This window comes from Trichoplax adhaerens, genomic scaffold, assembly GCF_000150275.1.
Source record: "Trichoplax adhaerens TRIADscaffold_34 genomic scaffold, whole genome shotgun sequence".
Taxonomy (NCBI): domain Eukaryota; kingdom Metazoa; phylum Placozoa; class Uniplacotomia; order Trichoplacea; family Trichoplacidae; genus Trichoplax; species Trichoplax adhaerens.
Window position 1 is genome coordinate 144,536 of NW_002060974.1, and position 18,568 is coordinate 163,103.

At 33.9% G+C, this 18,568-nt stretch overlaps 2 protein-coding genes across 2 annotated transcripts; both read left to right on the top strand.

Annotated features, from left to right (window-relative positions):
• Nucleotides 1–427: 427 nt before the first annotated feature.
• Nucleotides 428–3,735, top strand: TRIADDRAFT_51162 (uncharacterized protein; the record flags this gene model as incomplete). The annotated part of the gene is made up of 5 exons (XM_002117966.1): nt 428–447; nt 1,139–1,314; nt 2,088–2,191; nt 3,064–3,239; nt 3,345–3,735. The coding sequence occupies 5 exons, from the start codon at nt 428–430 to the stop codon at nt 3,733–3,735; spliced, it is 867 nt and encodes a 288-aa protein (XP_002118002.1).
• Nucleotides 3,736–5,865: 2,130 nt separating this feature from the next.
• TRIADDRAFT_51163 (uncharacterized protein) lies at nt 5,866–18,037 on the top strand (the record flags this gene model as incomplete). The annotated part of the gene is made up of 36 exons (XM_002117967.1): nt 5,866–6,062; nt 7,202–7,361; nt 7,508–7,606; nt 7,760–8,014; nt 8,156–8,291; nt 8,937–9,138; nt 9,251–9,388; nt 9,509–9,765; nt 9,999–10,211; nt 10,327–10,512; nt 10,846–11,074; nt 11,195–11,381; nt 11,474–11,579; nt 11,665–11,758; nt 11,868–12,171; nt 12,257–12,454; nt 12,537–12,581; nt 12,705–12,903; nt 12,991–13,083; nt 13,166–13,297; nt 13,435–13,700; nt 14,035–14,221; nt 14,324–14,456; nt 14,598–14,700; nt 14,788–15,187; nt 15,300–15,523; nt 15,700–15,857; nt 15,940–16,054; nt 16,152–16,220; nt 16,306–16,425; nt 16,549–16,727; nt 17,060–17,222; nt 17,315–17,418; nt 17,489–17,642; nt 17,793–17,893; nt 18,013–18,037. 36 exons carry the CDS (start codon nt 5,866–5,868, stop codon nt 18,035–18,037), a joined length of 5,931 nt encoding a protein of 1,976 aa, XP_002118003.1.
• Nucleotides 18,038–18,568: the final 531 nt, after the last annotated feature.

The window sequence follows — 18,568 nt, forward strand, 5'->3', positions numbered from 1 at the left end:
TTATTATTTTAGAGAAAAGTCATCATACTGGACGAGAAAAGATATAGGAGAAATATAGATTTACAGAGTCGATAGACTATCTATAGGTCTTATGATTAATACAATTCTTGAATATAAGAAATCACGATCTAGAATTGTTATCACTTGAGTAAAGGTGCTACTCTTGTTCGATGACAAGCTGAAGTCAGGATCAATTTTTGACCAACGTTATGACGCAATACTCATAGGCATTTGATAACTGGTGAGAAATACTTGACGATAACTGCACCCTCCTGGCGTCTATTATTTAGCTAAAGTGATTGACTTCGCGGGGATATTATTTGTCGATATTTCGTCTAGCGAATAATAAGCCAATGTGCGTATTTCGGAGTCTTACATTTTACATTCGATAAACGATCAATGACAATTATCCAAACTGTTGCCCAATATGAAAAATGTTAAGTACAAGTAAGTTCCAGAAAATCAGATAAGACGCAGCTAAGGCATCCAGACTTGAGACATTGGCTATCTTTATCGTAATTAATATCATTATTTCATTCATATTTAGTATTGTCTCAAAATAACTGACGAAAGATGTTTATTTTAAGTAGAAATGAGCGCGTACAGCTACATGCGGACCGGCATCCCGTAGTCATTAATATAATTGCGTGGTAGCTGCATATAGTTATAAATAGGATGCTTTTAAAATAGGCAGACTTTTTCGAATTTTTCTTGCAGTGGTTGCTGTCACAGCTTGCTGCGTAAAGAGCTGTAAATTTAGTACAGAATTTAGATCTATTTAATTCCTTTCGTATCAGAAATTAAGAAAAAATTAAAATAAACTAAATTTCTCCATTGCAACATACGCACGATAGAACACATTAAGTAATCAATTCTCGATGGATACTAAAGCTAACAGGTAAAAAAAAAATACCATACAAAACTTTATGATGCTGCATGTAGATCTTGTACGATTATCTACGTTAACGTAAAATCTAAGTTTTCATTATTACAGTAATAATAAATGTGCTTTGCTAAGCTGCTGTTAACGAACATTGTGGTAACGGTTGAAACCTACGCACGTATTATCTACTCTAGTATTCTCGTATCTGCTTTACGAGTAAACTTGCATTAATCTATGCCTTTTTTCATTTTTTAGTGAAAATTATTCGTACGAAGACGTAGAAGCAATCTGCAAGTTCTTGTTGGAAAAATCTCATTATCGTCCAAAAATTGGAATTATTTGCGGTTCAGGACTGTCAAACTTAGCTGATATATTACAGGAACAAGAAGTAATTGCATATTCGGATATACCGAATTTTCCCACATGTACAGGTGACAATCCCGGTGATAAACTCTGGGATATTTATAGGCATATTTTGCATTAATTTAATTATAATACTGCACTTGCCGTACGAATATAAGATACTAGTGCAAACTCCCGTCGCTTTGCTGACGGTTTACGATAATGTGCTCATTTAACAGATAGTATTACCATTTGATAGACCTGTCAGATTCGGAACTAAGATTGCTATAGCTCCTAAAAGATATTATAAGCTTGCAGTACTATGTCTTCTTTACGATATTAGTCAGATACTACCTATTACTGTTATGTACAGGCAGTTGATATAGTCTAAGTAAAATTGTAGTAGGTGACCATAAGAACTTAAAAATTAAAGATAGTTAATTTACTGACTGCTATCTTAGCTTGGAGATCAATATGAGCGAGTGTAGCACCACGTAGCATATTAAAAATTTCACAAGTACCGTAATTTGAGAAGAATTGGACAATGATACTGTACCATCGTAATGCTGTAAAATAAATTTTTAAGTATACAGTAATATACTATATTTTCTAAGATGGTGATTGTCTTTATATGTCTGTTCATGGGTACTTTACATTTGCCATTTGATATCCAATTAGTCATGTTGCATTTCTTATTTTGCTGAACTTTTATTGCTTCATTCATACACATTTATAAGGTGCTACAGTATCAAAAATCTATTTAGAAAAAGAGCATCATACATGATTTTTACTGCAATGTTTGCCTATGATTTCATGATGTAAAAAATAGTTCATGCTCTTAAGTTATTTCTTTCGTCAATAGTTCAAGGCCATAGGGCATGTTTAGTTTTTGGGATCTTAAACGATAAACCTGTTATCTGTATGCAAGGGCGATTTCATAAGTATGAAGGTTATTCAACATCTAAGGTTAGAGTTTAATTATTTATACAGAAGTAACTGTAAAATATTAGACTTCAATTCACTCAAATTCTTACTGTACAGTATAACTAATAAATATGTTAATTTACGCATTTATATGTAGTACTATCTATCAAAGACATACTATATGAATGTACTATACTATATTGTGATTACTTAGTTATACATGCTATAGGCTTTAATTTCACAGTAAGAGTGATGGAGGGTTCGATATCTCAGAGGATTGAGATTTAGTCGCCATTTACAATTATTACAACAAAGGGTTTATAAAAGTTATGCTTTATTGTAGGTTAGTAATGTGAAGTACAGTGAGGTAGTTACGGTAGATCAGCGTGCAAGCTGTCGTGAGTAACGAGTAGAAGTATTAGACTGTGAGAGACTAACTAGAAGACTAACTGAGAGGCTAATGAACTCTGAGGTAGAAATCGCCGGTATTTATAGTTTTAAAGATAGAGCACATGCAGAGAATAGGATTGTGGAATTAGATACAACATATACCATAACAGGTTACAAAATAGCAGATGATTGTAGAAAACAGCGAGTACCGTAATAACTAAATACAGTAGTCTATATATGAATGTAGAGTAAACGGACTGTAGATCTGTCTAAATATAAGAGTAATACAACATGTCTATATTTAAGAGTAGAATATAGTTACAGTATATTCTAAATACACTACAGTAAGTTATAAAGATAGCAGCTGATTCTTGAATTAGTTTGCAAAAACATGGATAAAAAGAATAGCAAGCACTTTAAACTGAGAAAAGATATTTTAAATACGTGATTAAGATACATAGTATACTATAGTTATACTATCATTTAAATGTAGTATTTGTTCTGCATATTTTGTTATACTGTAGGTTGCATTACCTGCTAGGCTTATGTATCTACTTGGAGTTGAAATTATGATAGTGACTAATGCCGCCGGCGGTATTAATAGCGATTATGATCCAGGTAACATTATGATCATAAAAGATCACATCAATTTTCCTGGTATGGCAGGTGGTAGTGTTTTACGAGGGCCTAACGATGAAAGGTAAGACTAATAACTTAGATAAATTTCACATTGAATATGAGGTTAGTTGCAGTTTAATATATACTTCGAACGAAGTTTATTTGATGCTTTACTGATGCGAACTAGATTTGGTCCACGTTTTCCAACTATGAATAATGTATATAATGACAAGCTGAGAGAACTAGTGAAAGTAGCTGCCAAAAATTGTGGAATATCTAATATCAGAGAGGGTGTATACTGCTTTCTAGGAGGGCCCAGCTTTGAGACGGTTGCTGAACTGCGCTTCTTAAAAGCAGCTGGTGTGGATGCTGTAGGAATGAGTACTGTGCCCGAAGTTGTTGCTGCGGGACATTGTGGCTTGAAAGTGTGTGGTTTATCGTTAATTTCTAATAAAGCCATCATGGATTACGATACTGATGATAAGCCTAATCACGAAGAAGTTTTAGATACGGGAAAAACTAGCTGTGCTAACATACAGTCGTTAGTATCAGATCTTTTAAGACTTATAGAAGTGTAGGCAAGATAACTATCGTATACATCCAATCATAAGAATGCAATAATTATCATAAAATATCGAAATTGGGCAGGAACTTGAATGGTTATATCACTAGATTGAAACAATTTGTTACGTTAGGAATATTTTGTTTGATTTCTCATACTATACGTAAATAATAATTGTTTGCCGTTGTACCTCATAATCACATTGCTTTACTTAAACGTATAAATTTTAATTTAATTTAATCTACTAACTTGTTTCATGATCAACTTACTTATGAATAAAAGGTTACGATGACAACAGCAATGCAAATTGATGAGAATACGTCTATACTGCGACTCGTATACGCGAGTATAATATAACGCGTACTCGTAATATATTCTTGCGAATAAATCACAGTTCGCCTGTATCTGCTATTTTCTTAATCGAATCTTTTATTTTGAAAAGCCAGCATATCTATGAGAAATTTGTTTTTGGTTTTCCTCATTTTCTTTAATGTTTATAAATTAATACTATATTATATTGCACCATCTATCTTTTGCCCTTTTTTTAATTTGATAATGAAATGGAACTGATAAGTAGTACAAGTGAGGCGTGGGTTACTGACTTTTGATTTGATAATATTAGTATTACTTATGCAGCATTTGCGTAATATTGTACAATAGGATATCGAGTGCGAAAGTGCTTTTATGAGTGCGTTTCTGTCGTGTTAGGATTGGCTAAGATATTCGAGATATTGTGGGTGTATACCTATAGAGCTATAAGAAACCAGATTTGGATACCAGGGACTTTTACAGTAGTAGTCGGTTTATTTTACGGGCAAAGGCCGAAGTCTGCAGGCCAGTGTCTGCCATTTTCTGAATAAAATTGACAAATTCGTATTTATAACATACTCGTATCAGGGACCTGTAAGATCTTACAAGTCCCTGCTCATACGTACGTAAGCACTATTAGGATACTTTTAATCGCTAAGGCAATTAAAATATTGCAATTTGTCTATTTAAAATAGATCAAGAATAGTGGGCACTAGCTGATTTTACAGCTTGGCTGCGATATGTAAGAGTATAACTATATATAACATATACACCTGCATGCAAAGGATGGCGTATGCTATAGACAGATTGTGTTCCGAGTTTAGAACCAGCCATTTGTTCTTTATTTACAGCAGTCCAATATAAGATAGTACGAGCGTCTGTCTGCCCGCCAATTTCGTTCTAGAGTACGCTTTTAGCAGTAAAATAACAGTACAGTAGTATTGACTTCCTTCGGTAGGACAGTTTCAACGAAGTGTACAAAACAATTTATGCAAAATAGCTAGAGCTAAGCTAGACCCCTACACCTGTCGATAGTTCGGTTTCGACGCAAATCTACTTGATGTTCTCTTTCTCCAAAAAGAATAAGCGGAGCGGACTGACGTACTGCGATACGCCTGCTATGGACTTAATGAAGCTACATGTTCTACTTCATCAGCCACCTTGGATATCAATCGCAATATCAGAAATTCCATTTCTTTTCTCGTTGTCTACAGCTGGCTTTTTAGAGGCAATCTTCATGTTGAAGCAATTTAAAAAAAAAAATTTTGGATAGAGGTGCCTACGGCATGAGGTATTCCCAAGCGGTCACCCATCTAAGTACTAACCCCACTCGACGCTGCTTAACTTCCGTGATCAGACGAGAACGGGTGTATTCAACGTGATGTGGTCGTAGGCGACAGTGAAAGTTATAATTGTCTATTTATATCATTAGTCGCATGCAGGTAAGGTACTATACTTCAGTTGTGTAATCCAGTCTAGTGAATTCCCACTATTCAGAGAGTCTGCCATGGTCCTCGGGAGGCAACTGTACATTGTACAATACAGTATGTACAGTACAGTGTACAGTACAGTCATTCACAGTACATAGTATTGTGAAATGGACATTACAATCCTCACAACTTACAGTACAGTACTGTACAGTACACGACACTGTACGGTACAGTAATGTACTGTACTGTGACTGACTCTAAAGCGCTTCGCGGGTTAATTAATTAACGGTCTTGTCAGCACCAATGATTGATGAACTATGAGTAAAAGTGCTCCGACATTGCTCGCTGGGCTACAACATTATTGAACTTTAACTTGGAGATTTTGTATACCCAGCCATTATTGAGGCATGGCTGATAAAACTGCACCAAAGAGTCAGCTCAGACTGGAATGGGTTTATGGATATCGTGGACATCAATGCCGTAATAATCTGTACTATACAAGTAGTAAAGAAATTGTTTACTTCGTAGCTGGTGTTGGCATCGTTTACAATATCAAAGAGCATAAGCAACGATTTTTCTTAGGCCATAACGATGACATTATAAGGTAGAACCTATACTACAACTGTCGCCATCTTAGTAGATATCATTCGTCTCTCTTGATTTCATCAAATGTGTACTTTATAGCCTCTTCTGGAAGCAAATTGTACGCCATGTAGATAGGGCAATTTCAAATTCATTGAACATGCGTCCCTTAGCAACGTTGTATCTATGATACAATGGCTATCACGTAGGGATCGAATTGGATAGTCATCGACGTAGTTCTGGATTGCATTGAGCTAATATAAGATTGAAAAATAGTTTATTCTTAACAGATTGTTAATGTAGTTTTGGTAAGGAAAATAGTTATCAAGAAAATCTTCATAATAAACACTGATTCAGTTCATTATTGTGATATTATCATAAAATACGTGTAAGATTAAAAAAAGTATTAATATGCTGTGGCATGTTAGTGGATATTTCATGACAACTTTATGGGTTAAATGATCCTTGTTGTCTTCGCAGTTAGAATTCTGTTGTTTACTCTATAGTACAGTAGCATACGTAATTAATAGTAACGAAATAACTTTTTGGAATAACAAGGCATAGCGTTATCGTAATAGTTCAATTTTTGAAGTACCAATCGCGCTAACTGATATGAACGATAGACATGGATAATGGCCTCGGCATACACTTGCCATTACTCATAACAATATTTCCACTAGTTATTAACCTACAAATTTCGCCTTGTGAATATCATATAATATTGCCTTGCTAAAGTCTGCAATGGCGCCTTGACGAAAATCTCCAATACAGATGCGTATACTGTAATACAGTAAAAAAAAATGACTATTTTAAATTAAGCGGGGACCATTTCGTTTTATGTTTATTGCTAATGAATTTTGATTATTGTCCACTGCACGTGTGAATAAGGATCAATATAGACCCAATCCATGTCAAAGCGAAAGCTTAAAATTACCCGATTTTACTTTGAGGCATAATACAAGAATTAGATCGAAATTTAATCAGTTTTCGTTTGAACTTAGTAATTTCATGGACAATATCTGATAATTTGATGTAACATCAATAGAATAATGAGCGTTCCATTCTGTACATATATACTGGCTAACAAAAACTGGTTTGCACGCTCTCGCGTTATTTTTCTTGACTGATCGCTCGATATGTTTACTCTTCTATCATATCTAGCTTAGCTTTGCATCCTGAAAAGAGATTGGTAGCTACCGGTCAAGTCGGTAATAGCCCGTATATTTGTGTATGGGATACCGGAACGACACAAGCTGTATCTATTTTAAAGGATTCTAATAAACGCGGTATTGCTGGTTTAGCATTCAATGGTAACGGCTCTGTAAGTTCAATAATGTTCTTTACTTATTTTTGTTCTATTTTTTCCATCGATTTTGAATACTCAGTTATAACATGCAATTAATACGTATTTCATATGATAGTCTGCTCTGACAGTGAAATAATTTATCACATTTTAATCGTTTATAGTTGTTAGTATCAGTTGGTTTGGAAGACTCACATCAAATTGCAGTCTGGGATTGGGCAAAGGGTAGAATCCTAGCTTCCGTTCCTGGACATACTGAAAGGGTAAGAATAAAAGGAAAATTGTGACCGTTTCATTATAGAAATCTATTATTTGCACTTATGTCTATGCTGTATAATGTGGCAATAAATTCCCTAACAGATCAATTTGTAAAAGTCAATATGTCTCAAGTTATGCTATTTTTAACAATGTGATAGGTGTTTGATGTTCAGTTTAATCCTTTTGTGAATAATCAACTGGTGTCTTGTGGAGTGAAACACATTAACTTTTGGTCGTTATGTGGTAATGCTCTTATGGCAAAGAAAGGTATTTTCGGTAGAGCTGGAGAAATACAAACACTATTATGCTTGGCATTTGCTCCTGACAGTATCATATATTCGGGTACATTAAGTGGTGATATCTACAAATGGCGAAACCACGAGTTGATTCACAATTACCAAAATGCTCATAGGGTAGATACACCTATTTTTATTATATCTATAGATGTCATTCTGTTGATCAATTGATTTATGCCCTACTACATAGCTATGTAAGACATACGGCAGCTTAAGTAGTAATATTCCAAAATTTTTTGTTGATGACACTATTATTAGAGTGCTATCTTTACTATATTTCAATGCAATGATGGCTATACTACTGGCTCTCGCGATGGTACTGTGAGATTATGGGATACAGAATTTAAACCGATCGTTAAGCTTGATCTTACGCAAACTTCGGGTGGCTATCCAGGTATTATAAAATGGTTTTGAAATATATTTGACAGAGGATACATTTCAGTATTAAATTTTAAAGAGGTATTTAAGTAGTATACTGTGCAAGCAGTTATATCAGAAAGATAAGTTGATAGCTATGCAACTACATAAACTACTTACTATATATACCCTGTGAATTAGAGGTGTGCACGTGAGAAAGTACATTATTATATACTGCGTGATAAATGGTGCGTTGATGAGTCCATAACATTGAGAACACTTCTCCTTAAAATTATACTATGATCTGATATCTATTCAATCCAGGGACTATTAGTATTCTCTGTTCAATTACTCACTTCCATACCGCTTTGGAATCAATAATTAAAAATATTTGTAAGATCTTTGCGTTAAAGCTCACTTACTTGTATAACTTCTCTGCTTGTACGCATGGTAAATTTTAAGCTTAAAAGCATTTCAGTTTGCAATGCTTAATTTAAATAGAAAATTCTATTAGTTACTATTATTTGTATCGCTCGGCAGCCAGTAAATATTTTTCGTGAAATAATTGTGGTGAAGGGAATAAATCGTCGAAATTTTTTGTTAAATCAATAGCTAAACAGACATTATTAAAATAACTATTGCAATATACATGCTGTATTCTCATTTTTTAATGTCTTCATAGATCTTTCTATTCGTAGTGTTTGCTGGCATGGAGATAAGATTTTAGTTGGGACCAGAGATAGTGAAATTTTTGAGATTTCTGTGCGTGATCGAGATAAGCCAAAATTACTTATTCAAGGACATGCTGAAGGCGAATTATGGGCTTTAGCACCCCATCCAAAAAAGGCGTTTTTTGTTACTGGCAGTGATGATTGTACCGTCAGGTTAGCGAGAGCGATGTTTCAGAGTTTTTACGTATTAGTTACTATATCGATATTAGATTCAAATACCAAGAATACTTGGATTACATTCTTCCATTCCTATCTCACGATCAAGGTTATGGAGTATGAGCGATAATCACCTTCTATCTAAAATAGCGGTACCGCAGCCGGTACGTTCAGCAGCAATTAGTACTGATGCTGTTCACATTGCTGTTGGATTACAAGATGGTTCCTTTGTAATTTTGAAAGCTAGGTATATATTACTACAGACTGGATAGATTAATACAGATCAGGATAAAAATTTTTTGCACATGAAATTAATTATTAACATCTAACTACGAGAACGCTTGACAAAATGCTCATTTTAATGTAGAGATTTGTCAGAGATATTAGTCACTAAAGATCGCAAAGAAGCCATTCATGAAATGAAATATTCACCCTGTGGAAATTTTTTAGCAGTCGGTTCTAATGATGGAATTGTAGACATTTATGCTGTTAATCAACGATATAAACATGCAGGTCAATGTTCTGGTAGTACAAGTTTCATTACCCATGTTGATTGGTCAGAAGATTCTAAGCATTTACAAGTAAACAGTGGCGTTGGAGAACGCCTTTTTTTTCGTATGCCAAGTAAGTGTTATGTGTAATACGTATACGGATAATATTGGCCTATTTATAATGAGCTACTAGAAATAATATCCTCAAATTGACCTTAAGTATCGAACTTCTTTTAACGAATTATAACGATCCTCATATTATTTTAAACATTGAGTTAACTATAACAACTCAATCAATTAGGTGAAAATATTTATCGAAAGATAACTTCTGTATCTAATGATATCAAATTCCATACAAATTTACAGCTGGTAAGCAGATAACTAATCAGGAAGAAATGGAATCCATCCACTGGGTATCTTGGACGTCAACATTAGGACCGGAAGTGAATGGAATTTGGGCTAAATACTCTGATACGAATGATATTAATGCTGTAGACACAAGTTATACTAATCAAGTCTTAGTTTCTGGTGATGATTTTGGTTTGGTTAAATTATATCGATTCCCATGTGTTAAAAAAGGTATGAAAAATTTCTTTGCAATATCTTGGGTTAATAATGATTGTCTAACTTTGCAATATTATTTATTTCTCTAATTAATATTTGATAATCGAAAATAAAATTGTGCATTAAATAGGAGCCAAGTTTAAAAAATATGTTGGACATTCCGCTCATGTTACCAATGTGCGATTCTCACATGATAAATCACGCGTCATCACTGTCGGTGGAGCAGATCATGCTATATTTCAGTGGAGATTTCTACCTGATGGAGCTGCGACCCCACGCGATCAAGAAGATGATGACCTACATGATCAGCAAAGTGGTATGATATTGTATTCTAAGTGATTCAACTTCTGCCATTGTGATTATTTCCTACAAAGCAATAATTTTTTATATTTGTTTTGATTTATATACAAATCATAGCATAATTATCTTAATCTTATAAGGTGAAAAATTTTAGCAAAGATAGAACTATTCTAAGTTAGGGATCGACACAGTAGATCAGAAATTTAACAAACTATTATTTTGGATTACATGTAGTATCTACATATTGTTATTTGGTTGCTGATAAAAATGAAATTAACAGTAAATTTATCTACTATCTTACAACAATATTATACCTATTGAAGTATACATTAAACCTATGCGTCTTTAGGCTTTGTAGATTCTGATAGTGAAGAAAGTGATTCCGATATTTCCGATGTTGGTGCTATGGATAGCGATATTGAAGTAGAAAAACAGCAAACCTATGAAAGAACTTTCTATCGTGAAGATGCTGTTGCACTGAAACAGCAGCATCGCCAAGATAAGAAAATACGTGGTAAAAGCACTGATAAAAGAGCTGGTGCACCTACTTTTGGCTTAGATTTACACTTTTCCTTCGGGTAAATTGAGCTATCGAAAATTGTTTTCAAAATAGATGCAATAATTAGATAAATGAATATTTTTTTATTAAGAAAACGACTTTATAACACATTCTTATTAATTTATGTTGAATTTTAAAGGTATCGTGGGTATGACTGTCACAATAATATATTTTATACATCTAAAGGAGAAATAGTCTATCACATTGCAGCTGTGGGTATCGTCTATAATCGTGAAGATAATACGCAACGTTTTTACCAGGGTCATACAGATGATATTCTATCGCTGTCAATACACCCTACCAAGGATATAGTTGCTACCGGTCAAGTGCGTTAACTAATAAGAATTTTAACTGTTAATAAATGCACTGCAGTAGCTAATGTCTTTGAAACAATATAAATGTGTTGGTATTGCCTTAGGTTGGTCGAGATCCTACGATACATTTATGGGATGCGGCTACTTGTCAAGTACTTTCCGTCTTGAAAGGGCAACACTCTCGCGGAGTTTGTACAGTAGATTTTTCAGGTAGGATAACATCAATTTGATTGAGAAATATTGCTAACAATAAATAAATCTTGAGTTATTTTTATTTGATGTACTCAATTTTAAGATGATGGAAAGAAATTAGCTTCAGTTGGGCTAGACGATAATCATACTATCGTTGTATGGGAATGGAAAAAAGGAGAAAAAATTGCAACCACTAGGTAATAATCTCTAAAAGATAATTACAGTTGGAAAGAAAATTCTTGGTAATGACATAGGTATTGACGTTCAATAAATAAGACTCTAAAATTTGTTGCAAAATCTCTTTAGGGGCCATAAGGATAAAATATTTAGCATTAAATGGAATCCACATAGTCATGATCAGGTTGTTACAGTTGGAGCTAAGCATATCAAATTTTGGACACAAACTGGCGGTGGTTTCACATCAAAACGTGGAACTTTTGGCCAAGCAGGGAAATTAGATACTATGCTGTGTTTGACATACGGCAAAACTGCCGACACTTGCTATTCTGGGTGTGCGAATGGACGAATTTATCATTGGCAAGGTACAAGCTTAGTTGAGACCGTTAAAGGTCATGAAGGACCCGTATTAGCTATGTGTACTTTGGAAAAGGTAAATTATATTATTACTACTGCAACTGTAGTCGCTAATATAAAATGATGCCTTAAATTCAGATCTATTTTTGATGTATTTGAAGGGTTTTATTACCGGTGGCAAAGATGGAACTGTTGCTTTATGGGACGATTCATTCAAGAAATGTATCAAAAATTATAAAATTACGCGGTCCGCTTTGGCTCAAGGTAACTATACATCACTAATGTTTGACGATAATCCATCTATCAGATCGGTAGTGCTTGGACATTCAAAAATATTACTTGGAACGAGAAATAGTGAGGTATTTCATTCTTTCTTGAAATACATTATAAAAATTCCACATAGCTATTCTAAATTTCATTTCTACTTTAATGACGATGTAGGTCCTTGAAATGGATAAAGGTGGTACCATAAAAGTATTAGTTCAAGTAAGAATTAAAACATTGCGATATTATTGTTACCGTTCTGTTAGTAATTAATGCATGAAATACGATAAAAAGAGATCATTACTATCTTTGAGTAATAAATTATCTTCTTTTTATTGTTAATAGGGTCACTGCGAGGGAGAACTATGGGGATTAGCTACTCACCCTTCTGAGCATATTTGTTGTACTGTCGGTGATGATCGATCTGTAAGAATTTGGGATTTGACGAACCGACGACTAAAAAATTTTCGCAAGCTGAGAAAGCCTGGTCGATGTGCAAGTTATTCACCAGATGGACGAGCCATTGCTATTGGTTTCAAAGATGGTAATACTAGATTTCCAAATTATCCAAAGTATTATTTAATCTTTACTCATTATTAATTCTTTGCTCAATTACAAAATGTACATGCAGGGAGTTGTTGCGTTATTGACTCGAGTTCATTAGATGATATGGCAGAATTTCATCATCGTAAGGAAGAAATTTCTGACATACGATTCTCACCTGGTAAATGATATTATCATATTGAATGTAATTGTTAATGTTCTGTTGCTTAGTGTTAATGTCCTTCAAATATTTGTTTTACAAGGTCAAGGAAAGTATTTAGCAGTGGGATCTCATGACAACTTTGTTGATATATACAATGTACTAAATAGTAAAAGAGTAGGGATATGCAAAGGAGCATCTAGCTACATCACTCACGTCGATTGGGATAAACGAGGTAAGGAATCCGTTGTTGCGTAACAACAAGGGTAAATGTTTTTACGACGGTCAAAACTGTTGCTATTTTAGCTAGAGTGCCAAATAACTTACCATATTTTCGGTTACTAATGATTTTTATTGCTGATACGGTTTAAGGCAAATTAATACATGTCAATACTGGTGCGAAGGAGGAGCTATTCTTTGAAGCTCCAAGAGGGCATCGACAAACAATTCGATCAGCCGAACTGGAAAAAATGGACTGGAATAATTGGACTTGCGTTTTGGGAAGTTTATGTGAAGGCATTTGGCCTCATAAATCCGATGTGACCGACGTTAATGCTTCCCATTTAACATCAAAAGGAAAAATTCTAGCAACTGGAGATGACTTTGGATTTGTTAAAATATTTGGTTTTCCAGTCAAGGTTTTAAAGTTATTAATTTGCTATTTACACTTTAAGTAAAACTTTATCCATAGTATTGGAAAATATATTTAACTAGCACAAATACACTCGTTCGAGAACAGAATGCTGTCAAAATAAAATCAGAATGGATCCTTATTATGATAGAGTGCTTTACAATTTACTGTACTGTAGATAGTTTTAGTGGATTATAATATATAGTGGTTATTAATTCAGTATTTTCCTAATTATTTTGAATTATAGTATACAAATTGTGTGCTGCATACTTTCGCTGTATTTTTAGCGTCCGATGAATAATTGGATATACTTATCGTTTAATATTTGAACTCTAAAATAGGGTAAATTTGCTAAATTTAAAAAGTACGTTGGTCATTCCGCTCATGTTACCAACGTACGTTGGACGCACGATAATAAATATCTTATTTCGACTGGTGGAGCCGACACATCAGTTATGGTCTGGGCTAATAAAGGACGCGCTGGGTACGGTGAAAGCGATGACTCCGATACTGATTCAGAAGAAGAAGGTATTAAAATTTTGTTTCACTACTTATTGTTATGATTACGATCATTCATGATAATCGTTTATGGTGTAGTAAGAACAGTTAAATAACTATGATCATATACAGGTGGTTATGATAGCGATGTTCAACGCGAAAAGAATATAGATTATGATGCAAAGACGTATGCAAATCCGATACGAAGAAATGAAGGTACTAAACCTCACATGAAAGCAGACGATCAAGAGGCTATTGATGTAAAGTAAGTACAGTATCTTAAATGTTAAGCGAATATTTTACAGTAACTCTATTTTATAGTGTTTGTATACACTACTCTATCCAGTTATTCTCTTATTGCCATCAATATATATATATTTCATACATTGCTGTTTGTTCCTTTTAGTCGGCCTCAAGTCAGCCGTGGTGTTGCGGGACCGCCTAAAGTACTAAAACGTGATCCACCACAGTTAGCGTCAGGAAAGAAGCGCAAGCCACTTTACGTTCAGGTATATCTATACAGTAATAATCAAAATATATTTGTAAACTTCTATAATAACGTTGCCTGATAAATCCTATTTTTCCGAATTGTACAGGACATGAGATTAGATCATGTTTTTGGATATCGTGGATTCGATACACGTAACAATTTACATTATTTACCCAATGGAAATATCGTTTATCATGCTGCAGGCACTGGAATTGTTCGGGACATGGCTAATGGAACACAATCATTCTATCTGGAACATACGGACGATATCTTATGTTTAAGTGTCAATCAAAACCCTAAATTTGAAAATATTGTAGTAACAGGTCAACTAGGTAAAGTGGCTATGGCTCACGTATGGCATGCTTCTTCTAAAGAGACTTTATCTATCTTACGTGGATTTCATAAGGGTGGTATTTGTGCGGTTAATTTTAGCAGCAGTGGAAAATTAGTATTGACGGTTGGGATTGATGATAATCACTCTGTTGCAGTATGGCAATGGCAAGATGGTAAATTTATCATATAAATCACAAATTTTAATAATATCCAAAATTAATATACTTTTTTATAACTTCAAGTTTTACTCGGCTAGCTAATGAACATCTTACTTGTATTGTAAAGGTACGAGAGTGGCAACGTCGCATGATCATAACGAGAGGATCTTATATGCACAATTTCGACCTGATTCTAATTCTCATTTCGTTACTGTTGGTGTTAAACACGTCAAATTTTGGACTGTTGCTGGTGGAGCTTTACTTGGTAAACGTGGTGTTTTTGGACAGGGTGCAGGGGAAGATCTTTCCAATTTGAAGATGCAAACGATGTTATCAATAGCCTTCGCACCAGTAAGTTAAATGTAAAATTAATAGGAAATTGAATGCTAATACTCGTACCGATCTTAATAATAAATACACGTAAGTTAAAATATTACGCTTTTCCGTAGGTATTAGCACAAATGAGCAATTATATACTTATGAGACCTAACTATCATAAGCTTACGATTTGTTTTATCTACTATTAGAATAATGTCACATATACCGGAGCCATGAGTGGAGATGTGTATGTTTGGTCTGGCAATCAATTAGCTCGAGTGATTAGTAAGGCTCACACTGGGCCAGTCTTTACTTTGTATACAACTCAAAAAGATGGATTAATTCTTAGTGCCGGGAAGGATAAATTGTAAGTATCATATTTTTAATCCCACTTAATGATTATGGTCATTATTTATTTAATATTGACATACAATGACCATATTATATAGTGCAAAAGAGGGAGCAAATATTAAATTATGGGATATTGAAATGAAACGATGTAAAACTTATGGTCTTGGTAAAGAATTCAGTAGAACTATCGTTCGAGCTGTTAATCGCCACAAGGTCTATGATGATAAGATTCAATTTTCAAGTTATTCGATTAGTCTCCGTTTAAATTTTAATATAAAAATTTCTTTGCATAATATTTATGTGTATGTAGGGAAAATTACTGATAGGAACACAAGAGGGTGATATTTTAGAGCTGGCGGAAAAAGGCGGTGTAGTCCAGGTAGCTGATAAATTAATGGCCGTAACGGTTGACGGGATATAAATTTAAAATTGAACCTGCTGAAATCAGTTCTTATGTCTTACAGATTGTGGCCCAAAGCCATGCCGAAGGAGAAATTTGGGGATTAGCTACTCATCCGCAATTGCCGTTCTGTGTTTCTGCTAGTGAAGACCAAACTATTTGTTTATGGGACGTTAGCAAGCAGGTATTTGAAATGGTTGTTTTCAATTTTTTAATGGAGATATGCATGTATTGTAATTGCTACGTAGATATCACTTATAGCGGGGCTGAAAATATCTAATAACATTTTATTATGTAAAACACACAGGCTTTAGCTATGAAAGCGAATGTAGGTCAACCTGCTCGTTCTGCTTGTTTCAATCCAGCTGGTGATATTGTTGCTGTCGGTCTTAAAAATGGGGAGTTCTTATTATTAAAGCCAACACAAGATAGCTTTAAGATCATTAGTAGAAAGCGTGACCGCCACAAGTCCATTAATGATTTGAAGTAAGATTTCGTGTTATTAAGATTTATGCGTTGGGGTTGATCATTATATTAATCGTGAAAATGATATCAGAGTTCCACAATATAATGTGTGTGCATATATCGCTGTGGTTTATTCGTATATTAGTACCATTTTCATTGCCATCCTTTATTTTATTACTGCTGCAGTTTATTATTAGAAGTGGATGTAATTAATATACAATGTTTATGTTGGTAGTGTATGGTATTTTATTCATTTTAAGAATGACTATATCTTTGGTCGATATATTAATAGTTATAATGATTTTGAAGTATATTATCAGAGTTCAAACACGTTCTCGATATTTATGTTATAGATTCAGTCCTGATGGTCGTTGCTTGGCTATCGGGTCAGACGATAACTGTGTTGATTTCTATGATACTGGTCCAGGCAGTAACTTGACTAGACTTGGATATTGCAAAGGGATACCTAATTATGTAACTCAACTTGATTGGTCTGCCGATAGTAATTATGTTCAGGTATATTTATACTTATGGTATCTTAATTCAATCTATTGTATACATCTTCATCCATCCAATTAATAGATCACATTACTGTTATCATCATACAGGTTAGTACCGGATCGTATGAACGCTTAATTTTTTCAGCTCCTTCTGGCATTCAAATTACTGATAAAAAAAAAATTAATACTATTACTTGGAATACATGGACTAGGTAAAACTATTTACTGATTTGTCTATTTACAGGACATTCTTAATCGCCAGTGTTATTATTTCTTAAATAGCGTATTAGGTGATGAGGTAGTTGGTGTGTGGCCTCGTAATGCTGATAATGCGGATGTTAATTGTGCATGCGTGACAAATACTTGTGAAGCAGTTGCGACAGGAGATGATTTCGGTTTGGTTAAACTATTTAAATTTCCATCAACCGAAAAGCATGTAAGTCTTTAATTCTAGTTTTTTCTGTAATAAAGTAGTACTGACATTAATTCAATTCTATAGCAATTGAAAAATGTAAGCGTTTACTTTAGCTCATTGAAATCGTTTTATTGCCGTTTGATCGTTGACATGACATTTTTAACTAACTAGGCCAAGTTTAAAAGTTTTGTGGGTCATTCCGCTCATGTTACCAATGTTAAATTTACATGCGATGATCGATATTTAGTTAGTGCTGGAGGAGACGATTGCTGGTATGTTACCCATAAATTGTAATTAGTTGTCACGATTACCTAATAAAGTGAAAGTTATTTAATACTGAAAAACTATCACAAATTGACGCGACGATTACTTTTTCTTTTTCTTATTTTAGCATTTTTGTCTGGAAATGCCAATAGATGATGAAAAACTGATTTATTGTCTTGAATATTCTAGAAAATATTTACTTTTTCACCATCAAATAGCAGTATCATATCTAGCACTTACATTTGATATTTATCGATATTCGAGCTGCTATTTTAAATGGAAGTAAATCCTATACACCAATTCAATTTTACAGGTTTGATTATCGATCCAAGATATACTTTATAGTTCATATTGTAAAAATCGCCTTTAATATGCTATTACTCATTTTTCTAGTGATTCAGCTATTATTCTTTTATAATATTTCTAACAGATTTTCTATCTGTACAGCCAAGATTTATAACCTTCGATTAGAATACTGTCTTACAAGATAAGGGATATCATTTTATATCGTGTTGGTCAATACGAAAGAGTTGATTGTTTGTAATTGACTCTCAATAATAAAATTTTACAGTTCTTATTTCTATTTTGCTTACAAATCGCTAAAGTAATTCCCAAAAATCGATGTTATGATAATGACAATTGAAGGTTTAAAACTGTATAAACATTTATACGCTTATGTTTCC